Raw genomic sequence first — 26374 nt, 5'->3', positions numbered from 1 at the left:
TCATGTGCTGTAGACATACAGGCAGCAAAACAATATTAACCAATAAACAACACATTATTTTAGGCTACTGTTGCGAGTAGTACTGTACATTGTTTCTTGGCTGTACAGGTTGGTGTTGTATGTACTGTAGTTGGTCTTCCAGCAATCGTAGATCCCATACTGCTGGGCTGCCTAAAATGAACTTGCTTTTTCCTTTAGCATTAAGCCCCTTAAGTCCAAAAAACCCCAAATCACATGACATAGGTACTGATTACCCTCTTTTGAGGTACTCTCACAGCCAGTGCTTTATAGTCAATCACAAATTTTACTGTTAAATGGCTAATGATAAAATATTTTTTTGCTGTTAAATATCAATGTATTAAAATTAATCATATTTACTTTTTGAATGGAATATATGATCTATATGAAAGTAACTTACATCACATTTTATGTTTTTATGAATTTCTCTCAAAAAACAGTTCATTATAGGGAGCAATTCTCACTATTAACTAGTCGCTTATTAGCATGCATTAATTCCTTATTCTGCTCAATCATATTTTAGATTCTAATGCACCCCATATCTTAACCTAACAACTACCTTACTAACTATTAATAAACAGCAAATTAGGAGTTTACTAAAGCAATAGTCATAGTTTAGTCATACTTAATAGTTAGTTAACAGTGAGAATTAGTCCCTAAAACAAAGTGTGACCAAAAAGAGTTTATAAGCTACACATTTTGTTTCACAAAATATTATCATACAGGAAGCACTTCTGATCAGGAACAGAAAAGCACACCAATCTCACCCGCACACATCACTGTACAACAACACACAAGCACCACAGGTAAAGGTGTACTTTACATAATGTTTAATGTATTTTTTTTTCATACATGTGATAAATGTGTAAGACCTACATTTGATTTAATGAAATACTCATCATATAGAGAGCACTTCTGATCAGAAAAATACTGAGAAAAGCACATCAATCTCACCCACACACACCACTGTACAACAACACACAAGCACCACAGGTAAAGGTGTACTTTACATAATGTTTAATGTTTTTTTCATATATGCAATAAAATTATAAGATCTAAATTTGATTTCATGAAATACTCATCATATAGGGAGCACTTCTGATCAGACAACTCAGACAAAGACATCAATCTCACCCGCACTCACCACTATGCAACAACACACAGCCACTACAGGTAAAAGTGTACTCTGCGTTATATTTATAGTTTTTTCAATATATGTGATAAATGTGTAAGATTGTTATTGGATTTCATGAAATACTCATCATATAGAGAGCACTTCTGATCAGACAAGTCAGATAAAAACATCAATCTCACCAATCGCACTCACCACTGTACAACAACACACAGGCACCACAGGTAAAGGTGTACTTTACATTTTATTTATTTAATATATGTGATAAAAGTATAAGATCTACATTTGACTTTATGAAACACTCAATAGGAAACCCTTTTAATCAGAAAAAGACTGAAAAAAGCACATCAATCTCATCCACACTCACCACTATGCAACAACACACAGCCACCACAGGTAAAGGTGTACTTTACATAATGTTTAGTGTTTTTTTTCATATTTGCAATAAAACTATAAGATCTAAATTTGATTTCATTAAATAATCATCATATAGGAAGCAGTTCGGATCAGACAACTCAGATAAAGACATCAATCTCACCCACACACACCACTATGCAACAACACACAGCCACCACAGGTAAAGGTGTACTTTACATTATAATTATTGGGTTTTTTTCATATATGTGATAAATGTGTAAGATCTACATTTATTTTAATTAAATACTCATATAGAGAGCACTTCTGATAAGAAAAAGACTGAGAAAAGCACATAAATCTCACCCACACACACCACTGTACAACAACACAGAGGCACCATGGGTAAAGGTGTACTCTGCATTATATTTATTTAATTATTTAATATATGCGATACAATTATAAGATCTACATTTGATTTCATGAAATACTCATCATATAAGGAGCATTTCTGATCAAACAACTAAAGACATCGATCTCACTCGCACACGCCACTATACAACAACACACAGGCACCACAGGAAAAAGTGTCACGTCCACACACAGAAAAGAGACAAAGTTATGTTAAGTAACTTTGTGATGTTTTTTGAGATTCACAAAAGTAGGTAAGTAAATATGTTCAACAAGTGTATCTTAAAACTCAGGTGATCAGGAAAGTTTACATTCAAAGAATGTTCTAGTACAATCAAGAGTACTTTCTTCAACACAGGCGTTGGTTAATCCTCGGGTACACAAAGAAAGACTTCCTTGGAGCACAGGGAAGACACAAGGGTGTGGTTGATTGCGGGTGCAGGTGTTGGCAATTAGTACTCAGATGATGGTTCTCGGGTGTGATGTGTCGGGGATGGAGTGGGATGAAGTAACCTATGAAGGTTTGCGGCTTCTGTATGCCTCCATACTACCTGCTGTAGATGGACGTGTGCTCAGTCCCACATCCTCTCGCTCTCCTGGAACCAGTGATCTACCACAGGCACTTCAGAGGTTTCACGTGACCATGGAAACAGAGCTGGTTGATGTCCTAGCACACACTGGAAAGGGGTTAGACCAGTAAGCGTTTGGCGAAGAGAATTTTGTGCATACTCAGGCCACTGTAAATACTGGCTCCACGTCTCCTGATGTTGGAAGCAGTAAGTACGGAGGTAGCGTTAAATCTCCTGGATCTTCCACTTGGTCTAGCCATTTGTTTGGGGATGATAGCTGGAGGATAAACTGACTGATGTCCCAAGAAGGCTCACCAGACCCTGGATATGAACTGCGGTCCTCTGTCGGATACAATATACTCTATAAATCTATAAATCGATGCCAATGTGTGTCCAGGGACGACGAGGAATGGATAGAAGTTGTAGTTTGCCTTCAGGTAGACAGCAAGGTGTTGTGGCGATGGCACAGACTGAGCATCCTTGGATAAAACGTGTAACGTAGTTAGCCATATCAGGCCACCAGTACTTTTGTCAGAGGAGTGAGAGGGTTCGCCTGCTGCCGTGATGTCCAGAACTTGGTAACGTATGCATACTATCCAGCAGCTGAAGTCGATGGCTTGTGGAACATATATAGGTCACGTGTCTCCACTCTTCAAGGTTGAGCTTGATGGCCAGTAGCTTGTGCTCTCCAATGCCGTAATTTCGTTCTGCAGGGGATAACTTCCGGGAGTACTATGCACACAGATGGAGAGCACTGCGTTTATCAGACCACTGGGAGAGGATGGCTCCTACGCCAAGGTTAGCTGCATCCACCTCGACACTGAACGGTTTAGAAGGATCAGGATGTCTGAGGAATTCGAAGGCCAGTTAAGCTTCGGGTGTTCAGGATAGCACATGTTTTCCTCCCTTGAGCAAAGAGGTTAACGGAGAAGAGTGAAGATTATAATTTTTTATGAAGCGACAGTAAAAGTTGGCAAATCCAAGAAAGCGTTGGAATTCTTTAACAGTTTTCGGCTTCGTCCAGTTGGTCACTGCATCCACCTTAGCAGGTTCCATTCGAACCCCTTTCCATGGAAATCTGGTACCCAAGGAAGTAGGGGGTAGTTTGATGGAATTCACATTTTTCAGCTTTGAGATGAAGGTTATGCTCTGGAAGACGTTGGAGGACTTGACGGACATGGGACTGATGTTCATCCAAATTACGGAAATAGATGAGAACATTGTCAATGTAAATGATGGTAAACTGGTGGAGGAAATCACAGAAGATTTCATTCATGAAACTCTGAAATATGGATGGACTATTAGTGAGCCCATAGGGCATAACTTGATATTCGTAGTGTCCAGCCAGGGTGATGAAAGCTGTCTTCCACTCATCTCCTTCTCGGATATGGATGAGGTTGTAGGCTCTGCGGAGATCAAGTTTGGAGAAGATACAGGTTTCGCTGAGTTCTTCCAGGGCCGATGGTCCCAGAGGAAGTGGATAAGTGAATTTTACCGTTGCTTCATTTAATACACGGTAATCTATGCAGGGACAGAGGACACCATCCTTTTTGGCCACAAAGAAAAAACTGGATTCGGCTGGCGAGGTGGATGGTCTGATGCACCCCTGGCATAGGACTTCCTGAATGTACTCCTCCATAGCCTCATGTTCGGGACGAGAAAGAGAATAGACTCTTCCGTGTGGCAGTTTGGCGTCTCGCAGCAGGTCAATACTACAGTCCCTGGGCCGGTGAGATGGTAATTGGGTGGTGCGTTCTTTACTGAAGACGTCGGTGAAGGATTGGTAAGTGGCGGGAATGTCAATGATGGTGGTGGTGTCGGGACTAGGTGGCTTAGAATGGGGTGAGGTATCACCATAACCGTGGCTCTTGCACGTTGGGCTCCATTCCGTGATCTCCCCTCTGCTCCAGCTGGCAAGGATTACATCCACTGTGGCAAGGGGTAAAACGAGGAGGGTGATTTTTTTTCCTGATGGTTATGCTGGAAGACGAGAGTCATCTCTTTGCTCCTCCGAGTTATTTTCCCTTCGCCCAATGGTGAGCCCTGAATGGTGGTGATCTGGTAGCGGATCTCATTGAGAACTGTGTGTATTTGGTGCTTTGTTATATAATGGGAGGAGATGAAGTTGATGGCCGCTCCTGAATCCACCAGGACATGTATGGGGAGAGTACAGGAATTAATTACCGGTTGAGCTTCAATATGAGGTATATGGGAAATGGAAGGAGTTATGGATACAGAAAGAAAGACTTCATTGGAGCACAAGAAGACAAGAAGCAACAAAGGTGTAGATCAGAGCTATTGTGTTACTTTGATTCCAGCCGAAGATTGAGTGGTAGACTGTCATGATAGAAGGGTCTGAGGAGTGCGGATCCCTGTGCAGGCTTTTATTAAACAAAGGCATGGTCAAAGCAGGCAGGCGTCAAACAGGGCAAACAAGAGTATCGGAGACAAGGCAAAAACAAAATCCAAAAACAGGCAAAGGTCAGGTCAGGCAGCAAACAATAAGAACAACAGAAGACAGGCAGGGTCAAAACCAGGGAATCTAAGACTCGGGAAACACAAGGAACTTGGAAACCAACAATAGTACAGGCAAACAATGCAACCTGCAGGTGAGGGGCCTACAACAGTATTTATAGTCTTGTAATAGGAAGTAACAGCAGAGGAAGTGATCACAGATCACCCAGAGGTAAGAGCTCCCTCTGCTGGCTTGGTGACATAGACGTGAAGGTTGATTGTGGGTGCAGGTGTTGACAATTAGTACTCAGGTGATGGTTCAAGGGTGTGGCAAGTGGGCGGTGACTGATCCTGGTGACTAGGACTGAGGGAACGTGCAGAGGGTGTGACATAAAGGCGTACTTTAGATTTATTGTTTTTTTCATATATGCGATAAACGTTTAAGATCTACATTTGATTTCATGCATTACTCATCATATAGGGAACATTTCTGATCAGACAACTCAGAAAAAGACATCGATCTCACCCGCACTCATCACTGTACAACAACACACAGCCACCACAGGTACTCTGCATTATATTTATTTAATATATGTGATAAAAGTATAAGATCTGCATTTGACTTCATGAAACATTCATCAATAGGAAACCGTTTTAATCAGAAAAAAACTGAGAAAAGCACATCAATCTCACCCACACACATCACTGTACAACAACACACAAGCACCACAGGTAAAGGTGTACTTTACATAATGTTTAATGTTTTTTATATGCGATAAAATTATAAGACCTGAATTTGATTTCATGAAATACTCATCATATAGCGAGCATTTCTGATCAGAAAACTCAGATAAAGACATCGATCTCACCCACACACACCACTATGCAACAACACACAGCCACTACAGGTAAAGGTGTACTTTACATTATATTTATTTATTTAATATATATAAGATAAAAGTATAAGATATACATTTGATTTCATGAAACACTCATCATATAGGAAGCACTTCTGATCAGACAACTCAGATAAAGACATCAATCTCACCCACACTCACCACTATGCAACAACACACAGCCACCACAGGTAAAGGTGTACTTTACATTATGTTTAATGTTTAATGTTTTTCATATATGTGATAAATGTGTAAAATCTACATTTGATTTAATTAAATACTCAACATATAGAGAGCACTTCTGATCAGAAACAGACTGAGAAAAGCACATCAATCTCACCCACACACATCACTGTACAACAGCACACAAGCACCACAGGTAAAGGTGTACTTTACATAATGTTTAATGTTTTTTATATGGAATAAAACTATAAGATCTAAATTTTATTTCATGAAATACTCATCATATAGGGAGCATTTCTGATCAAACAACTCAGACAAAGACATCAATCTCACCCGCACTCACCACTATGCAACAACACACAGACACCACAGGTAAAGGTGTACTTTACATAATGTTTAATGGGTTTTTTTCATATATGTGATAAATATGTAAGACATACATTTGATGTAATGAAATACTCATCATATAGAGAGCACTTCTGATTGGAAAAAGTCTGAGAAAAGCACATCAATCTTACCCACACACACCACTGCACAACAACACACAGACACCACAGGTAAAGGTGTACTTTAGATTTATTGTTTTTTTCATATATGTGATAAAAGTTTAAGATATACATTTGATTTCATGAAACACTCATCATATAGGAAGCACTTCTGATCAGACAACTCAGATAAAGACATCAATCTCATCCACACTCACCACTGTACAACAACACACAGCCACCACAGGTAAAGGTGTACTTTACATTATATTTATTGTTGTTTTTTTTCATATATGTGATAAATATGTAAGACATACATTTGATGTAATGAAATACTCATCATATAGAGAGCACTTCTGATTGGAAAAAGTCTGAGAAAAGCACATCAATTTCACCCACACACACCACTGTACAACAACACACAGCCACCACAGGTATAGGTATGCATTACACTATATATATATATATATATATATATATATATATATATATATATATATATATATATATATATATATATAATTTTTTTTTAATTTTCTTTTTATTATTATTATTTTTTATTATTATTTTTTAAATATATATATATATGTGATAAAGGTATAAGATCTACATTTAATTTCATGAAATACTCATATAGGGAGCAGTTCTGATCTGAAAAAGACTAAAAAAAGTATGTCAGTCTCACCCGCACACACCACTATAAAACAACACACAGCCACCACGGGTAAAGGTGTACTTTACATAATGTTTAATGGTTTTTTTTTCATATATGTGATAAAACTATAAGATCTAAATTTGATTTCATGAAATACTCATCATATAGGAAACAGTTCTGATCAGAAACAGACTGAGAAAAGCACATCAGTCTCACCCGCACACACCACTGTACAACAACACACAAGCACCACAGGTAAAGGTGTACTTTACATCATATTTATTTTTTTAATATATGATAAAAGTATAAGATCTACATTTCATTTCATTAAATACTCGTCATATAGAGAGTAGGTCTGATCAGAAAAAGACTGAGAAAAGCACATTAATCTCATCCGCACAAACCACTGTACAACAACACACAAGCACCAAAGGTAAAGGTGTACTTTACATAATGTTTAATGGGGTTTTTTTTCATATATGTGATAAATGAGTAAGATCTACATTTGATTTCATGAAACACTCATCATATAGGAAGCACTTCTGATCAGACAACTCAGATAAAGACATCAATCTCACCCGCACTCACCACTGTACAACAACACACAGCCACCACAGGTAAAGGTGTACTTTACATTATGTTTAATGTTTAATATTTTTCATATATGTGATAAATGAGTAAGATCTACATTTGATTTAATGAAATACTCATCATATAGAGAGCGCTACTGATCCAAAAAAGACTGAAAAAAGCACATCAATCTCATCCACACACACCACTGTACAACAACACACAGCCACCACAGGTAAAGGTGTACTTTACATTATATTTATTGTTGTTTTTTTCATATATTTGATAAATGAGTAAGAACTACATTTGATTTAATGAAAAACTCATCATATAGAGAGCACTTCTGATCAGAAAAGTACTGAGAAAAGCACATCAATCTCACCCACACACACCACTGTACAACAACAACACACAGGCACCACAGGTAAAGGTGTACTTTACATTATATTTATTTAATATATGTGATAAAAGTATAAGATCTACATTTGACTTTATGAAACACTCATCAATAGGAAACCCTTTTAATCAGAAAAAGTCTGAGAAAAGCACATCAATCTCATCCACACACACCACTGTACAACAACACACAGCCACCACAGGTAAAGGTGTACTTTACATTATATTTATTGTTTTTTTTTTCATATATGTGATGAAAGTGTAAGATCTACATTTAATTTAATGAAATACTCATCATATAGAGAGCACTTCTGATCAGAAAAATACTGAGAAAAGCACATCAATCTCACCCACACACACCACTGTACAACAACACACAGCCACCATGGGTAAAGGTGTACTCTGCATTATTTTTATTTATTTATTTAATATATGTGATTAAAGTATAAGATCTAAATTTGATTTTATGAAATACTCATCATATAGGGAGCAGTTCTCAGATGAAGACATCAATCTCACCCGCACGCACCACTATGCAACAACACACAGGCACCACAGGTAAAGGTGTACTGGGATCTACATTTGATCACATACTCATAGGCAAAAGCATATTTTCCATTATATTTAATGCTTTGTTTTCATAAATCTGAAAATGTTTAAAGCTGCAGTCCAGAAAAGAGCTTCCTCGCATATTTTATTCACCCCCAAGCCATCCTAGGTGTGTACGACTTTCTTCTTTCAGACGTACCACAGTCAGAGTTTTTTAAAAAGTTGTCCTGGCCCTTCTAAGCTTCCAAGCTCTATAAATCGGATGTATCCACAAGTTCTGTGACGTAAAACTAACCTGTATCGATCGGTTACGCAACCTACATTGTACGTTGTACGTCAGCTTGTACCATATGTGCCATATACACCTAGGATGGCTGTAATTTTTATTTTTGGGTGTACTGCTCCTTTAAAGAAACTTTATTAATAATTGATTTTGATTCTTTGTATTTTAAGTAATGCAAATATTTGTCATAAACATTCATTGATATAGAAAATACCATGCGCTGGATACAAAACACAAACTTGGAAGAACCAATATATTTTTTTTTTATTTTAAAAACTCAGCCTGCATTCGTCTTAAAAAAGAAAATCATGTACACCTAGGATGGCTTGGGGTTGGGTAGTTTATGGTGCAATTAAAATTTTTCAGTGAACTATTCCATTAATGCAAGTAATGTCACTCGGTGACCATCTTTCTCTCTGGCATGCAAGTGCAGCTCTTATCACTTTGTATGGGGAAACATTCAATTCTCCCAAACTGTTCACTAAGCTTATGACTAAATTTCATATTTGAAATCACCAATGAAATCTGACAACAACTGTACAATAAATGTAGCTTCTCAAATAGCATTATAAAAAGCCTATTGTTTCTATAGCAACAAGGGCGCCTCTAATGGCAGCTGAAGTGATGCACTTCACTTTACCGATTAGTGATTGGCTCTTCCATTCAGAAGGTGGGGTTTCCAGCGACTGAAGGGCCGTATTAGGCTTTGCATTTTTCCCTGTTCAAAATTAGTGACACATCCTAGATAATCTATAGTGCTATGAATCACATTTAAAAGTTATTACAAGCACTAACTGGTGGTTTGAAGTGGGTGAGCAAATACATTACATGATCATGCAAAGTCTTTTAAAAAGCAGGAGAAAACACTTCCTTTTGGCACAGAAGCATTCATTTTGTTGAGTCTTGAGAATAATTAAATCACTAAACATTCTGTTGTTTCCACAGATGCAGGAAATAATGGTATGTAATGTAATAAAGTTTTTTTTTGTCTGATGTTTCTGATTTAAACATGAGTCTTGAAACTTGATATGCTTTAATATTGTTTCATGCTGTCAATCCATCATTACAGACACTCAGTCAAATCTCACCACTTCATCCACTTCATCAAACACATCTGCAGACACCCCCAGCAAAGGTAAAGCTGTCATCAAACTCACACTCCTGCATTATTATACTCTCACACTCTGACCAGCTTCCCATCATGCCGTGCTGCACACAAATGTCACATTCAATTATATATATATATAATGTTATGATTGTGTGCATGTGTGTGTTGCTGTTGTTGTTGGTTTTTTTATAGTAAAAATAGTTTCTAAAACAAATTATACAGTACATTTAAATTTAAATATATTCATAGTTGTATATTTTGGTGCAAGTTCATCTGTAATCGCTAATGGTAATAGTAATAGTCTAATTTTAATCCCTAGTAATGACTAAATTTGCTATTGTTTCATGCTGTCAATCCATCATTACAGCCACTCAGTCAAATCTCACCACTCCTTCCACTTCATCAAACTCACCTGCAGACACCCCCAGCAAAGGTAAAGCTGTCATCAAACTCACACTCCTGCATTATTATACTCTCACACTCTGACCTCCAGCTTCCCATCATGCCGTTCTATAGACACGCCATCTCTGAGCTATTCAACTTAATTTAGTTATTTTGTTTTGTTTTGTTTGAGTATTTTTTTATTTTTGTTTAGTTTTATTTTATTAGCTGCAATAACTCATTTGTGCACCCACAGTATGGTACAGTTATTAACTAGAAAAAATGTTCCTAAAACAATTTTAGGCTGCCATATTGTTAAAAAATAAAACTATATTGTGTTAAAATTGTATTTTAATAAGTATAATTTTTATAATAATAATAATAATAAGAAGAAGAAGAAGAAGAAGAAGAATGTTATTACCTTTTGTAGACATTTTTACATTTACATTTTTACAAAAAATTTCCTCAGTTTTAAAGACATGAACCTGAAATCAAATTGGTCTCTTACATGTATAAATAGATGTCCCATGTGATTATTTTATTACACAAATTTGTCAGAGAGAGAGAAAATACTTCATTAAAAAATAAGTTATTGTAACGACAAAACATTTCCATCACTTGTCTGCCTCTTCATCAGTTAATGAAGCTTGTAGGTGAATATATAATAGTCTTCCAACAGTCATTTATTCTGTGCTGAACTAAATCTTTTTACAGTCTCATTTAAAAACATGTGGCAAGTTTGTAAAATTGTGGCATTGTGGTTGTTTACCATGTGCACCGTGTTACTTTTTATCCTAATAATTCTATTGTTAATTTTATATTATTCTAATATTATTTTTGTATTTAAACATTACAAATATTTTACTAATATCACACAGTTTTTCAAGCTATACCTTCCATAAATGTTATTGTTGACATCAGAGATTGTGCAACTTCAATTTAGTCCAAATTTATAATTGTGTAATTTACCATTTTATATATGAAATATAATAGTACAAAATTGTATATATTTGTGGATAACACTTCAGAATAGATAATAGATTCACTATTAACTATGATTTTTCCCTCAATAAATTCCTAATTTCCTGCTTAATAGTTATTAAGGTAGTTGTTGGGTGTTAGGTGTTTGGTAGGAGGGATATAGATTAAGGTCATGTAGAATAAGGCATTAATATATGTTCAAATTATTACTAATACATGGCTAATATTCTGAGAATATGGATACTAATAAGCAACTAGAAACCCTGTTACATGTGAATTACTATAAAGTTATGATAAATTTCATGAACTTTAAAAACAGGCCCCTCACCCGCAGACACTCCTACACAAACCCCTCTATCACCAGGTCCAGGTAATGACTCACCTCTGTTTTCATTATTTATATGTTAATTGAACTTTTTGCAGTACATCTGTAGTCTGGTAAATCATATTTAACTCTTCTGTTGTCAACTAGCAACTCAAAAAGACATCATCTCACCTCCAAACACCACCATCACACTCCTGACCTCCACGCAACCCTCCTCAACCTTACACACACACACCAACACCCCGGGTAACACCCTCTGAGAGAATTATTGATGTTTTTTGGACAACATTGCTTGATTTATGATGATTAACTTGTAAATATGTGCTTTTCTCAGGTACCAAAGAGAGGCAATGTGAGTATTTGTTTATATCGCTCCTGTTGTGTGAAGTCAGCTTTGATTGTGTTGTTCAACACGGTTTGCTTCTCATGAATTTATGAATGTTCATATGCTCTTACACACAGGTCAGTACAGTCTTATGGAGATCGAGAACAAAACCACAGCTTATGTGGTGAATATCAATGGCTCTGACTACCAAACTTACACGATCAGGATAAAGGATAAGCTCAGAGAGATCCGTGCTGAGAAAATATCTAACCAAACTGCCTTTAAAATACCATTTGAATGGTTAAAACCATGCACTGAGTACATCGTCACTGTAGATGAATGTCAACCCAGTGAAAGAAACAGCTTTACTTCCAGTAAGTGTGAAAAAGAAGATTTCTTCATGAATTAAAAGGTCCTGAAATGGGACATATTTTACAGTGACCTCACACTTTAAAAAGATCCAGTTTGATTTACACTTAACTGATTAATATTTAGTTACATAAAGCAGTGATGTTCATGTTTAAATGTGTCTCTTAATGTTTGTACAGAAGAAGGAAATATTTCAAGAGCTGTCGTGTCAAGCGTGACAGATACTGAAGTGTGTCTGAAAGGAGAATTCAATGATATTCAATGGAATCTGACTGAATGTGTTGAAAGAACGGAGAAAAACTCTTGTTCTTCTACACACACTGTTCAACTGGACACATGTGAATACACAATGAATGTTGATCTGCCTCCAGGTTGGTGTTTAATATGCTTTTCTTCTTAAAAACATGCTTAATTTTTACTGCTCTTTAAACTCAAATGTCTGTAGAATAATGTTGAATATTTAATGAATCAAACTCTCTTGAATTGACTTTCAGTTCATCTGAATTGGTCAAATACACAAGAGACTTTATTGGAATTTTAATGACATTAATTGCTCAATTATTGTATTAAATATAATGATATGAATTATATATTCCTAAAGATGGCATTTCAAACATTGATTATTAATATCTGTTCAATATCTTTTTCTTTGTGCACAAGTACACAACAATTTTGTGTATCATAACAAAATTAAAGCAAACTCATTAATGATATCATTTTACTTGAATTTTAATTCTACTTTTTACCTTATTTCAAATTCATAGTCATTATGTTGAAGTGTCTCTGTGATGTGACTCGAAAAATTTCTTAACAATCTGAATATTTCTGTTTCAGTCAAGCCTCAGATAAACTTCAAAGAAACTATTCCCTCTCAGTTTGAATGGACTAATAAACCTGCACTATGTAGTGATCCATTTATCATCAAGTGCACCAACCACAAGAACAGTAAGTACTGGGAATGGTTCAATGACTGTGAATTTATTGTAATCATACTATATTTCTATTGATGATTAAACAGACAATCAGTTGATGAGTTTTCTCTTCTTTATTGTTCAGAAGACATCAGAAGTTATGGTTTAAATGATTCAGTGTCATTATTACCAAACACACAGTACACCTGCACTGGAGAATATTCTTATGAGAAACCCATCAAGAGTCAAGAGCTCTCCTTTAAAATAACATGCGGTGAGTTCCTGTTAAAGAGACAGAACTGATTCAGTTCCTTCTCTCTCTCTCTCCCTACACACCTGGGAATATTTACCTATAAAGTCATGATGAATGGAAAAAAAAAGAAAGAAAGGTGATTACATTGAGACAAACAATAAACCAATGAGAACAAACACAAGGCAGAGATACATGAGGGCAAAGGAAGCAAGAATTAAGACTAGACTTCAAAATAAAAGACATGAAAACATGAACATGGCACAAAACCCCAGACCTGGGCATTTGACTTAAACTTCAAGGCATGAATTAAACTAAAGATTGTGATTTTAGTTTCTTAGATTTTTCCTTCCGTATCACGTTAACTAGAATACTGTTTAATTCCTTATTTACTGCATAACTAATAAGGAATTACCGAAGTTAAAACAGGTAACATTATCACCTAACACACTACTAAGGAAGTTATGTAAACTAATCAGTATGTATTACAATGTATGACTGTGTTAAGTGACCGTTAGTTAATAACTAATGTATTCTGTCATACCTCCTTAAGACCCAATGTTAGTTATCTATTAGTTGTCATGATACGGTATTGCAGAGAGGAGAAAGAGTTAAAAACTAAATCTGTGCGGTCACACAAACACACACACACACACACACACACACACACACACACACACACACACACACCTAATATCACATATGGACAAGGTGATTAAACACAGAACCTAAAAAAGTGTTTGGAGAAATCAGCTTATGATAAGAAGCCCACCACCACTGCAGTGCCTCGTGATCCATTACTTTAGTTTTTATATTTCATATACAGTGTGCACACTCTATGTGTGCATATGCAAGTATTTTGATTCCTTTATGTAAGGCAAGGACTGAGAGAAAATGAAAATTAGCAAATGTAGACAGTGAAGATATACTAATTTATATGCCACTTATGTCCTTCTGGTTCTTTAACTGTTGAGTAGTAGTTATTTCATAGCTATTTGTCTTGAAACTTAACTAGTAGATAATTAATATTAGTTCTTCAGAAGGAATGACAGAATACATTATCGGTTAGCTAACTATTACTCAACACAGGTGATTTCTGTATTACATACTGATGAATTAACACAGCTTCTTTAGCAGTTAACAGTAGTAAGTTAAGTTAATGAATAATTAATTACCTGTTATTTTTCATCCGTTTGTTACATTTTAAAGGTCATATGTTTTTAACAAAAGTTTATATTAGCTATGTAATGTTATCCAATACTCTGAAAATTATAAGGAATTCAAATAAGTAATACATTTTGAGTCTTGAAGAGTTTTGTGTACATTTGTCTGTTTTGAATTTTTTTATTTGCATTGTTTTTGAATTCTATTTTTCTTTTGATTGACAAAGATTGGCAAAAGAACGGACGGTTTCAGGACAAATCCAGCAGCTCATTGAGAATCTCCTGGACTTCACTCGATGAAGATCGATGCTCAGGGATTGAATGGGACAGTTTTTCAGTCAGCTGTGATCATCATAATCGTAAGGACTCACACTTTCCTGTTGTTTTATCAATACAGCGTCATTAAAACTTATCATTATTACATTTTCTGTACAAAATACTCCAAGGTCTTTCATGATATTAGTAGAGGTAACAGATGTTTAAAGTCTTATTCAGATATGTTTTGTATTTTCAGAGATCTGTAAAAAACACAATGGCACTAGTACAGTCTGCAATATTACTGGATTATTGCCATATAAAACCTATAAATGCAGAATTACTGGAAGAGTCAATCAAACAGATTATCTAATTTACACCGATGACATTAAAACACTTTCTGACAGTAAGGTTTTTTTTATAATTTTTTCTCAGATCTCTTTCTCTTTTCATTCTTCATTTTGCTGTTATTTTCTGGATACTACAGTCTGATTTAACCCCATGTATTTTCTCTCTATAATGTGTAATAATGTAATCTTTACAGTCCATTAACACAATATATATCATTACTGAATTTTCATAAATGTTGTTATTAAATGCTACTTGAATGTAAATATATTGTCAATGTTTGTCTAAAATATGTTTTGTTTTATTCTGTTTGATAGAGCCCAGTTTCAAATCAAAAGTTGAAGTAACTCACGCTTCTCACAATTCTCTTGAAATAAAATGTGAAATCAATGGACCAAAGATAGTCTGGAATGGAGAAAAGGGAAATTCAAAGCTGAAATCACATACAATGGAAAAACTATCACTGAAGATACACAGGACACATGCTTGTTTAAGTTCTCAGATCTTTACTACCTTACAACATATGGTATTAAGGTATTTGAATCTCATCTAATGTCTTTCAGAGTCTGACGTTCATTAAAGCCAAAGAGTCCCATGAGTAAGAATTTCAGTGTTTCACGTCACATTTATTTATTTCAGATTACAGCCATAAATAAGGAAGGACTTTCAGATCTCATTACTTCTGAAGCTACTACTAAATGTGAGAACAACGTTTTCTCATTTTGGCCCAATTAGACGAGAAGTTTTCCCTTTTACTAAAGTTCCCTTTTAATAAAGTATTTTAATTGTTATATGTAAAATGTTTTATCTTTCTCAAAGTGCTTTAAAGGTGCACTCGGTAAATCGGTAAATTTTGTATTTCGTCATTTTTTCATTACAATGACCAACGATACGCAAATGTAAAATGCTGACCAGTATTTAAACTAGTATATATTTTACTGGGAAGCAGGCATATTGGCTCCTGATCTCAGCATTGTTGTGAAAAAAATGATTAGCCTGCTAATATGACTGCATTTTATCTTTCTAAAGATATTTCTAAACGAATGCTGATGCCCCTTTAAATGTACAAAAAGTACTGGAAGCAGTTATTAATCCTAGTCTAATCTGCAAATATTGTCCTTCCTCAGACAATGACAAGGCCGTCGTTGGATTCTTGGTGTTTCTAATCGTTGTGACGACAGCTGCCCTCCTCTTTGTTCTCTTCAAAATTTACATTCTCAAAAGAAAGCGGTCAGTGTCACAGTCTCCCTCTGAACTCTGTCATCACAATGATTTTAAGTAAATGTTCCTCAGTGTTTCTGATGGGCTTTCTCTCACAGGGCTGCTGAGGATGAAGAGATTCTTCTCACACGTATGCTATTCTCTCCTATCGGTCCATTCTGTTCATTCAAAAAGTAAACTGCTTTGAGAATCTGACGTTTCCTCTCCTCCAGCAGAACCGCTGCGCAGAGTTGAGCCCATCTACGCCGACGGATTAATAGAGGCTTACAAGACCAAGATCGCCGATGAGAGCCGTCTGTTTATGGACGAGTTTCAGGTGATTCTCCAGATACCATACATCTAAAGAAGCTGCATTTACTGTTTTGATACAATGAGAAATACATTCAGATTCTGCTTCTCCTCAGAGCATTCCACGCATTTTCTCCAATTACACCATCAAAGAAGCGAAGAAACAGGAAAACCAGTCCAAGAACCGCTACGTAGACATTCTGCCTTGTAAATATCACTCCGGTTTTCATGAAGAAATCAGTATAAACAAGTGCTTGTGTAGCTTTCATATTTTAACCAGAAAATGTATCTTTTTGTGAATGAATTCGCAGATGATTATAATCGGGTTACTCTCTCAGCTAGTGGTGAGGATGACTACATCAACGCCAGCTTTATCGAGGTATGGGTCAATTGTTTTAAGCAATTGCAATTGCGATTTTTTTATTGCAAGCAATAAAGTAAGAATTGCGAGATATAAAGTTTTAATTATGATAACTTTTTTTTTATTGCAACTTTATATCTCATAATTCCCAGAAAAAGAGATAAAAAGTTGCAGTAACTTTTTTTTTTTCAATAATATCATGCTTGTTTACCTCAACTCATTTTAATATAACTTTATATGACTGTAGCATTTTAAATACAATTCACATATTCTACTTACAATTTCAATTAAATAATATTCATGTATTTATTTATACAATTGTTAACTCATGTTGTGCCTGTAACACATTAAACTTTACAGGGATATCAGGAGCCAAAGAAGTACATTGCAGCCCAAGGTAAAAACCCTCTTATTGACCTGATGGTTATGATTCCACATTGTGATTAGCTAAAACGGCCAATGAATATGCAATTTTACCCAACTTTCTGTATTACTGTCCCCTTATAACCGTAAAATGAGGAAAAGATTGTTTACACCAACAATTAAGGTCATTAAAAGTGATAGACTGCGACTTTTTGTTGGTTGTGTTTTCCAGGACCCAAGGATGAGACTGTTTGCGATTTCTGGCAAATGGTTTGGGAGCAGAAGTCATCCATTATTGTCATGGTCACCCGTTGTGAGGAAGGAAATAAGGTTGTGTTTGGTCCAGTGTTATTTATAGTATTTATTCATGCTTTGGTATTTTGATTAGTTATTTGTCGATTATTTCCGCTGACTGTTGATGTTTGTCCTCTCAGATCAAATGCGCTCAATACTGGCCATCTTTGGACAGAGAGACTGAGATTTTTGACGATTTTGTGGTGAAAATCCGATCTGAGCAACACTGCCCTGATTTTATCATTCGCCACCTGATCCTGGCCAATGTAAGTGTGTGTGTGGTCCACTTATTTGCACTTATGTGCTTCGTTTAGATGGGTTTAACGTGTGTGTGTGTGTGTGTGTGTGTGTGTGTGTGTGTACAGAAGCGAGAGAAGGCCTCAGAAAGAGAAGTCACTCATATCCAGTTCATTAGCTGGCCTGACCATGGTGTGCCTGGAGACCCTAGTCTGCTTCTGAAGCTCAGGAGAAGAGTCAACTCCTTCAAGAACTTCTTCAGCGGCCCGGTTGTGGTGCACTGCAGGTAAGACAGTACTGTAGAGCTCGTTATTAACATTCGGTAGCAAGAAAGGTTATGTGGAGAGGATAAAGCTTAACGTGAATATTGTTGTTTTCTATAGTGCAGGGGTCGGCCGCACAGGAACATATATCGGCATTGATGCAATGATTGAATCTCTCGAGGCAGAGGGCAGAGTGGACATCTATGGATATGTAGCAAAACTACGTCGCCAGCGTTGCCTCATGGTTCAAGTAGAGGTGAATTGATTTTATTCACCGATTTATTCAATGCATTTATATGTTAATGCATTATATATTAAATATAATGCATTATAATTAATTAATGCATTATTTATTAAATGCATTATATGTTAAATATATATTATATATATTTAATGTATACTTAAAGGTTAAAAGTTACGTTTGGAAAAGTAATACAATTTTTGTAAAAATATTCATTTCAAAATGTCCATGTTGTCCTTAGTGTGACCAAATCTGCAGTATCTTGCACCCATTGCTTTATTTTTAAACATCCTATATTTTACACCTAGTTTTGACTTGAAAATTGTGTTGTAACACCCTTCATTTTACATTGGTCGTAGGTGTTTTTGCATATTTAACAGTGTGTGTTGTTGATCGTGACAGGCCCAGTACGTACTGATCCACACTGCTCTGATTGAGCACAACCAGTTTGGAGAGACGGAGATCTCACTGTCTGAATTCCACTCAGCTTTCAACACCCTCAAACAAAAAGACGGCACTGGCCCTAGTTTGCTTGAAATGGAGTTTCAGGTTTGTCCTCCTCCTTTGATTGGTTATTAGCTGTTATTGGCTAAAATGTCTTGTACCGTGTGTATATGACTGTTAACGCAGCATGTTTTCCCATTGCTTTTTTTTATAAAGAAACTGCCCAAATTTAAAAACTGGAGAACGTTTAACACAGGGAGCAGCGAGGACAACAAGAAGAAAAACCGCTACTCAAGTGTTCTCCCATGTCAGTGACCAATACCAAATTTATTCGTCTACAGATCTTGGTTTCAAATGCATTTTGCCAAATTATATATCATATAGAGCCACACATGTATTACTTCTTTATATGTAATCATTAGATGAGTTAACAGTGAGCATTTCTGTTCCAGATGACTTTAATAGAGTCCTGTTTAGACTGGACATTGAGGGCAACCAGACCAGTGAACCTGAGGATGAAGAGGAGTATTCATCAGACGAGGAAGAAGAATCTAATGAATACATCAATGCCTCATTCATTGATGTATATTCTCTATTCAACTATACAACTATATTCTCTTACATATCATTATATTTTGATATAGTCATTAAGATATGTTCATTATTGCTTTCCAACAGGGTTACTGGTGTCACAAGAGTCTGATCACAGCACAAGGGCCTTTAGCAAACACAACGGAGGAGTTCCTGCTCATGCTGTACCAGCAACAAACTAAAACACTGGTCATGCTCACAGACTGCCAAGAGGACGGCAATGTACGACATCCCACAACTACACAGAGAGAGAGAGAGAGATGCAGACACACAAGCAGTGAAACCAGATAGATAGACAGACAGACAGACAGGTAGACAGTCAGACAGACAGACAGGCATACAGATATGTATAGATAGATGAATGGATGGATGGACAGACAGGTAGAAAGACAGACAGACACACAGACAGACAGACACACAGACAGATAGACAGACAGACAGATAGAACGACAGACAGACAGAACGACAGACAGAACGACAGACAGACAGACAGAACGACAGACAGACAGAACGACAGACAGACAGACAGAACGACAGACAGACAGACAGACAGACAGACAGACAGACAGACAGAACGACAGACAAACAGACAGAGCGACAGACAGACAGAACGACAGACAGACAGAACGACAGACAGACAGAAGACAGACAGAACGACAGACAGAACGACAGACAGACAGACAGAACGACAGACAGACAGACAGACAGAACGACAGACAAACAGACAGACAGAACGACAGACAAACAGACAGACAGAGCGACAGACAGACAGACAGAACGACAGACAGACAGACAGAGCAACAGACAGACAGAACGACAGACAGACAGACAGACAGAGCGACAGACAGACAGACAAACAGACAGAACGACAGACAGAGCGACAGACAGACAGAACGACAGACAGAACGACAGACAGACAGACAGACAGAGTGACAGACAGACAGACAGAGCGACAGACAGACAGACAGAACGACAGACAAACAGACAGACAGAGCGACAGACAGACAGACAGAGCGACAGACAGACAGAACGACAGACAGAGCGACAGACAGACAGAACGACAGACAGAGCGACAGACAGAAAGACAGACAGAGATAGATAGATAGATAGATAGATAGATAGATAGATAGATAGATAGATAGATAGATAGATAGATAGATAGATAGATAGATAGATAGACTGGCCACTGTTAAGTTTTTCAAGTCATATTTGCCTTGTATTGTTTCAGGATTATTGCTTTCAGTATTGGGGAGATGAAAAGAGAACCTTCGGGGACATGGAAATTGAGGTAAAAAAGACAGAAAGTTTCCCAACGTATGTGAGACGGCATCTGGAAATACAGTCCACAAAGGTAAGCAAACTCCTTCTGCGTATCTGTGACGTCATTATCTGCAGACACGTTTTCTGAATCCGTCTCGAATCCTGTAACAGAAGAAAGACGTCTTGGAGGTGGATCAGTACCAGTTCCTGAAATGGAGAGGCCAAGAGCTTCCGGAGAACACTCAGGAGTTGATAGAGATGATAAGAGTCATCAGAGAAAACGGCAATTATGACAACAGCAGAATGAACCGGAACATCCCCATAGTGGTGCACTGCAAGTAAGTCCATCAAAACCTGAACTTTTCCTGATGGAGACGGATCGCTGGATTTTAAACTCCCCTAAACTTTCATTTCAGTAACGGATCGTCGCGTAGCGGAATCTTCTGCGCCTTATGGAACCTCTTGGACAGCGTTTACACAGAGAAGCTGTTGGACGTCTTCCAAGTGGTCAAAAACTTGCGCAAGGAGAGACAGGGGATGGTGGAAACATTCGTAAGTTCTTGCTATGTTTAAAAACAAAGGGGGATAGATTTGTAGTTTTACAAAGATCCTAGCCTAACTGTGGTTTTTCTTAACACGCAACTTTCAAAACTGTTATATAATGTTTTTATTAACTCATAATGGTGTTAAAAAAGTAAAAAAAAGTCTTAGTAGTTCCAAATCTGCATGAATTTCTTTGTTTTGCCGTTTTCATTCCCTTAAAATATCTGCTTTGACACTACCCCGACTAAGGTCTAGAAAGGGTGGGGGGAAAAATTTCACTTCTTAATGTGGGCTTTATGTCTATATGTAACAATACTCTCTATGGGCCAGAATAACAGATTCTTCTTTTATGATGAAAATCATTAGGATATCAAGTAAAGATCATGTACCATGAAGATATATTTCCTACAGTAAATATATCAAAACATACTTCTTGATTAGTAGTATACGTTGCTAAGGACTTAATCTGGACAACCTTAAAGCTGTTTTTTTTTTCAGTATTTCAATTTTATGCACCTTCAGATTCCAGATTTTCAAATAGTGCTCCTATATAACAAACCAAACTTATTTATTCAGCTTTCATAGACAGACAGATAGACAGACAGACATATAGATAAATAGACAGACAGACAGACAGATAGACAGATAGATAGATAGATAGATAGATAGATAGATAGATAGACAGACAAACAGATAAATAGACAGACATATAGATAAATAGATCGATAGATAGACATATAGATAGATAGATAGATAGATAGATAGATAGACAGACAGACAGACAGACAGATAGATAGATAGATAGATAGATAGATAGATAGATAGATAGATAGATAGATAGATAGACAGACAGACAGATAGATAGATAGATAGATAGATAGATAGATAGATAGACAGACAGATAGATAGATAGATAGATAGATAGATAAATAGATCGATAGATAGACATATAGATAGATAGATAGATAGATAGATAGATAGATAGACAGACAGACAGATAGATAGATAGATAGATAGATAGATAGATAGATAGATAGATAGATAGATAGATAGATAGATAGACAGACGGATAGACAGACAAACAGATAAATAGACAGACATATAGATAGACAGACAGATAGATAGATAGATAGATAGATAGATAGATAGATAGATAGATAGATAGATAGATAGATAGATAGATAGATAGATAGATAGATAGATAGATAGATAGATAGATAGATAGATAGATAGATAAATCTCATTTTCAGTAAATTTACCCTCATCATTGGTTTTGTGGTCCACGTTCAAATGCTGAAGTACTTGTAAACTCCTCACAGGAGCAGTATCAGTTCATCTACGCGGCTCTAGAGGGCGCTTTCCCGGTGCAAAACGGCGCCGTGAAGAGTCCACCGGCAAACGACACAGCGCAGGTCATAAACGAAACCACGGCGCTCCTCGACGAGCCCAGCAGCACTCCCGCCGCCGCTGACCAGACGGAGGCGAAAGAGAGCAACGCGGAACAGAGCGAAGCCGCAGGGAACAAAGCCGCTGAGAGCAGCGAGAAGACGGACTCCACCGCCGGCGGCGAGCAGGAGGCCGAGGAGAGCAGCGCCGCCGAGGATCCGCCGGCAGAGGGAGACAAACCCGGCACAGAGGGGGCCACCAACGGCCCCGCCGCCACCCTGGAGGTTTAAGCGTCCTTGGGGGCCAACATGTTCGAGATAATTTGACACCAAGTGTCAAGGAGAGATTTTTATGTTTTTTAAATGCTTTTTTAAAATTCTTATTTTACATACGAGTTTCACTGTACATTAAATGTTGTTGTTGTTGTTGTTGTCGTTTCTGCCTCAGGGTTCGGTTTGAAAGTTCTGTATAATGATGCTCTTTGTGTGAAATCTGTGCATATTGATAATGTTTATTGACACGTGTAAAGGATGTGCTTCATGATTTGATTCTTAGGCTAACAAATTGCGTTTTGAATGTATTGTAAAATAAGACCACAAAATATGTTTCTTGTTTTTATTGTATTTTTTGTTTTGTTTTGTTTTTGGAAACTGTATCAAAGCATAGCCTAATTGTCTAAATGATAGCATCTGATGGAAGTGAGTGCTTTTATGTTCCAGAGCAACCAAAAGCAAGGGCAAAGATTACTTTGCACTACAGCGCTGTCATCAAACTATCTTTCATTTCACTGTTTTGTTTTTCCCCCCCTCCAAGTCGCTTCATTTTAAGCAGATGTAACTTAACAAAAAGTAATAAAGGATGGCTTGAACTATACAGCTGTTGTGTTTTATCCCGCTGTTTAAGCTTCAAACAGGTGCCGATCCAGGTCAGACCCTCTTTATGGTTTCCTTAACCCGTTTGGGTCCTCGTCAGGTGCACGCGAACCTGGCCTAAAATATGTAAATGAAGTCAAACCGTAAGAATATGCCTGTAACGTAAAGAGCATTTGTAATGCTAACATCAGCCACAAGATGGCGCCTGCTAATAAGCGAACGCAGACACGTCCATGAAGCCAATTTGTTTTGCTTGGGGTTTTTCTTTTTGTTTGTTTTTTATTTTTGTAAGCTATGCCTACATAAAATCAAATGTACCTCTCCTTTTTATTGTTCTCTAGCCGTAAAAGCTAGCTATTTTTGTCCGACCGTGATGCGCGTGCATCCCGGATGTTTACAAACCTGTAATTATCCTATAGACATAAATTCTGAATTGACATTACGTATATATATATATATATATATATATATATATATATATATATATATATATATATATATATATATATATATATATATATATATATATATATATATATATATATATATATATATATATATATATATATATATATATTATAATAAAAAAATTATTATATGATTAAAACAGTTACCTGCAACAAAAAGTGTCAGGAGAGAAAAAAAAAAAAAAAAAGTCAGCTGCTGTTTTATTGACTACAATTACGGTTTGTTGGCTGAGGTCTCCGAAAAACTATTTGTCTCACTTCATTTCATTTCCCCCTTTAAGTCAGTAAAAGAAAATGGGGCATCGGTGGCCCTGCAGTGATTCAGGAGAGAGAAATAATTGTCTTCTCATAACACGCTGGAATAAATAAATAAATATATTTTTGAAATCATATTATTTTAGGCCCGAATCCGGAGGCCAACGGTGGGTGAATCGTCAAAGGAGAATTTAAAACTCACTATCTTTCAGTTTTTTTATTGCTTAACCACCATAATTACGCCTAAAAAAAAAAATAATTCTCTCTCTCATTTTTGTTTTTTAGAAATAAATACGGCAGTGTATCAGAATGCCAGCTTTCACTGAGACGATCGAATTTTATCTGCAGTCATTTTGACCTTTTTAACCGTAAATGTGTAATTGTAAATGCTCTGAACGTTATATAGGGCACCGTGAGGTGAAAGCAAGCAGCTTTTACCGTGAACCACGTCTGTGCGGGTCAAAGGAGGGAAATTCCCTTTAAATAAATCATCAGTGAATCTGCGGAGCGGCATTTGCATTCAGCTGTCACATGTAACTCCACCCAGCCATGCAATTATCATACCATCTTTCATGCAACATTTGTGACCGATGTCTCCCTCTTTCAACTCGTATTTGTGCAGAAGTATCAGAATCAGGCCTCCGTTCTCTGCTGTAAGTTGAATAGGTTATATATATATATATATATATGTGAAACTGCCCTTATACACTCTGTAATTAGTGTGTTGCTCTGTGACGGGTTTCGCCTCTAATTGAGCACTTCAAGCTCACACTAAATATAGCAAATGAGTTCAGAGATGTTCACTGCGGTTACTTGTTATGCATGTTAACATGCTATTGGCCATGCTGCATATCTGGAACTGGCAGAAAAATGCATGAAATATGGGCGCAGGACTTTATATTTACATTTAACGCTTTTAGCAGATGCTTTTATCCACAGGACGTTATGGCAAAAAAAAACAACATTTGTAACAAAATATTTTTGTTTTAAATGTGCATTAATATTTGTGGGGGTTTTTACACATGAGGAGGTTTTTTTGGTCTGTAATCTCAAAGTAGTAATATTTATGTTTAATTTTTATGTGTTTGCTGAAACACCTTAATTTCTGTTTGTTTGTTTGTTTGTTTTGCATGGACTGGTTTTTGTTTTTTGTTTTTGCTTGTTTTGTTTTGTTAGTCTGCAGGTGGACGAAACACAAACATGCGCTTTAGAAACAAAAGTTTTGACTGATAAACCAAAAAGTGCAAAGAAAAACATTTGTTTTATTCCACTAGCAAACTCTTTCCAAAACATTCTCCCATTTGATATCATTTAAAAAAAAAAATTAATAATAATTATAATAAAACATGTAGCTCTGGCCCGAAACTGCTTTTGTGTTTAATGGTTCACATGAGCTAGATTTTGTTTTTTCTCATTATTATTATTATTATTATTTGTTTTTAGCTATGGCCTTTTATTAGTTTTTACATTAATTTCATATTTGTAAATAATACAACTTTACTATAACCTTTTTTTGTTTGTTTGTTTGTTTGTTTGTTTGTTTGTTTGTTTGTTTAAAAACTCATATTTCATATCACAAAATGTTTATTTCCAAATTGCAATTATAATAACATATTAATGGTTTACATGTACAATATTTTTATGATTTATATGTTATACAATAAGATTTTGACTTTGCAAATCACTACATTAATTATGCTTCGAAATCACTACATTGCTTTGAAATTGACATTTATTTATTTATTTCTTTATTTGTTCTATGTTTGTTTTAAGGTAGGCTGTTTTTATTCGTCCGGCAGTTTGTTTTATTTTGTGTGTCCGTTGTTGAACGAAAACTTTTTAATTAACAAAAGTTTTAATTAAAAACAAAAAAGTGTAATGCTAAACATCGTCTTGATGCAGCGTAAACAATACAGA

The 26374-nt window shown here is 36.3% G+C and overlaps 1 protein-coding gene across 1 annotated transcript in view; it reads left to right on the top strand.

The window, feature by feature from the left end:
- The window catches only part of ptprc (protein tyrosine phosphatase receptor type C), a 32759-nt gene extending 9023 nt beyond the window's left edge, over nucleotides 1-23736 (top strand). The window contains 36 exon segments of the mRNA XM_043223423.1: nucleotides 744-824; nucleotides 1108-1191; nucleotides 8610-8681; nucleotides 9901-9915; nucleotides 10025-10090; nucleotides 10431-10496; nucleotides 11745-11795; nucleotides 11898-11996; nucleotides 12085-12102; nucleotides 12213-12449; nucleotides 12624-12815; nucleotides 13279-13389; nucleotides 13501-13629; nucleotides 14996-15127; nucleotides 15283-15429; nucleotides 15689-15823; nucleotides 15826-15905; nucleotides 16011-16071; nucleotides 16499-16601; nucleotides 16691-16722; nucleotides 16805-16908; nucleotides 16997-17087; nucleotides 17192-17259; nucleotides 17602-17638; nucleotides 17837-17934; nucleotides 18039-18164; nucleotides 18264-18421; nucleotides 18519-18654; nucleotides 19042-19188; nucleotides 19300-19390; nucleotides 19536-19666; nucleotides 19762-19896; nucleotides 20903-21025; nucleotides 21106-21272; nucleotides 21351-21486; nucleotides 22797-23736. Coding sequence (XP_043079358.1) covers nucleotides 744-824; nucleotides 1108-1191; nucleotides 8610-8681; nucleotides 9901-9915; nucleotides 10025-10090; nucleotides 10431-10496; nucleotides 11745-11795; nucleotides 11898-11996; nucleotides 12085-12102; nucleotides 12213-12449; nucleotides 12624-12815; nucleotides 13279-13389; nucleotides 13501-13629; nucleotides 14996-15127; nucleotides 15283-15429; nucleotides 15689-15823; nucleotides 15826-15905; nucleotides 16011-16071; nucleotides 16499-16601; nucleotides 16691-16722; nucleotides 16805-16908; nucleotides 16997-17087; nucleotides 17192-17259; nucleotides 17602-17638; nucleotides 17837-17934; nucleotides 18039-18164; nucleotides 18264-18421; nucleotides 18519-18654; nucleotides 19042-19188; nucleotides 19300-19390; nucleotides 19536-19666; nucleotides 19762-19896; nucleotides 20903-21025; nucleotides 21106-21272; nucleotides 21351-21486; nucleotides 22797-23153 — 4016 coding nt within the window. The 3' untranslated portion in view covers nucleotides 23154-23736.
- Nucleotides 23737-26374: the final 2638 nt, after the last annotated feature.

The sequence above is a fragment of the Puntigrus tetrazona genome, chromosome 22 (assembly GCF_018831695.1).
Source record: "Puntigrus tetrazona isolate hp1 chromosome 22, ASM1883169v1, whole genome shotgun sequence".
Taxonomy (NCBI): domain Eukaryota; kingdom Metazoa; phylum Chordata; class Actinopteri; order Cypriniformes; family Cyprinidae; genus Puntigrus; species Puntigrus tetrazona.
This window is presented reverse-complemented; position numbering and strand designations above follow the sequence as displayed.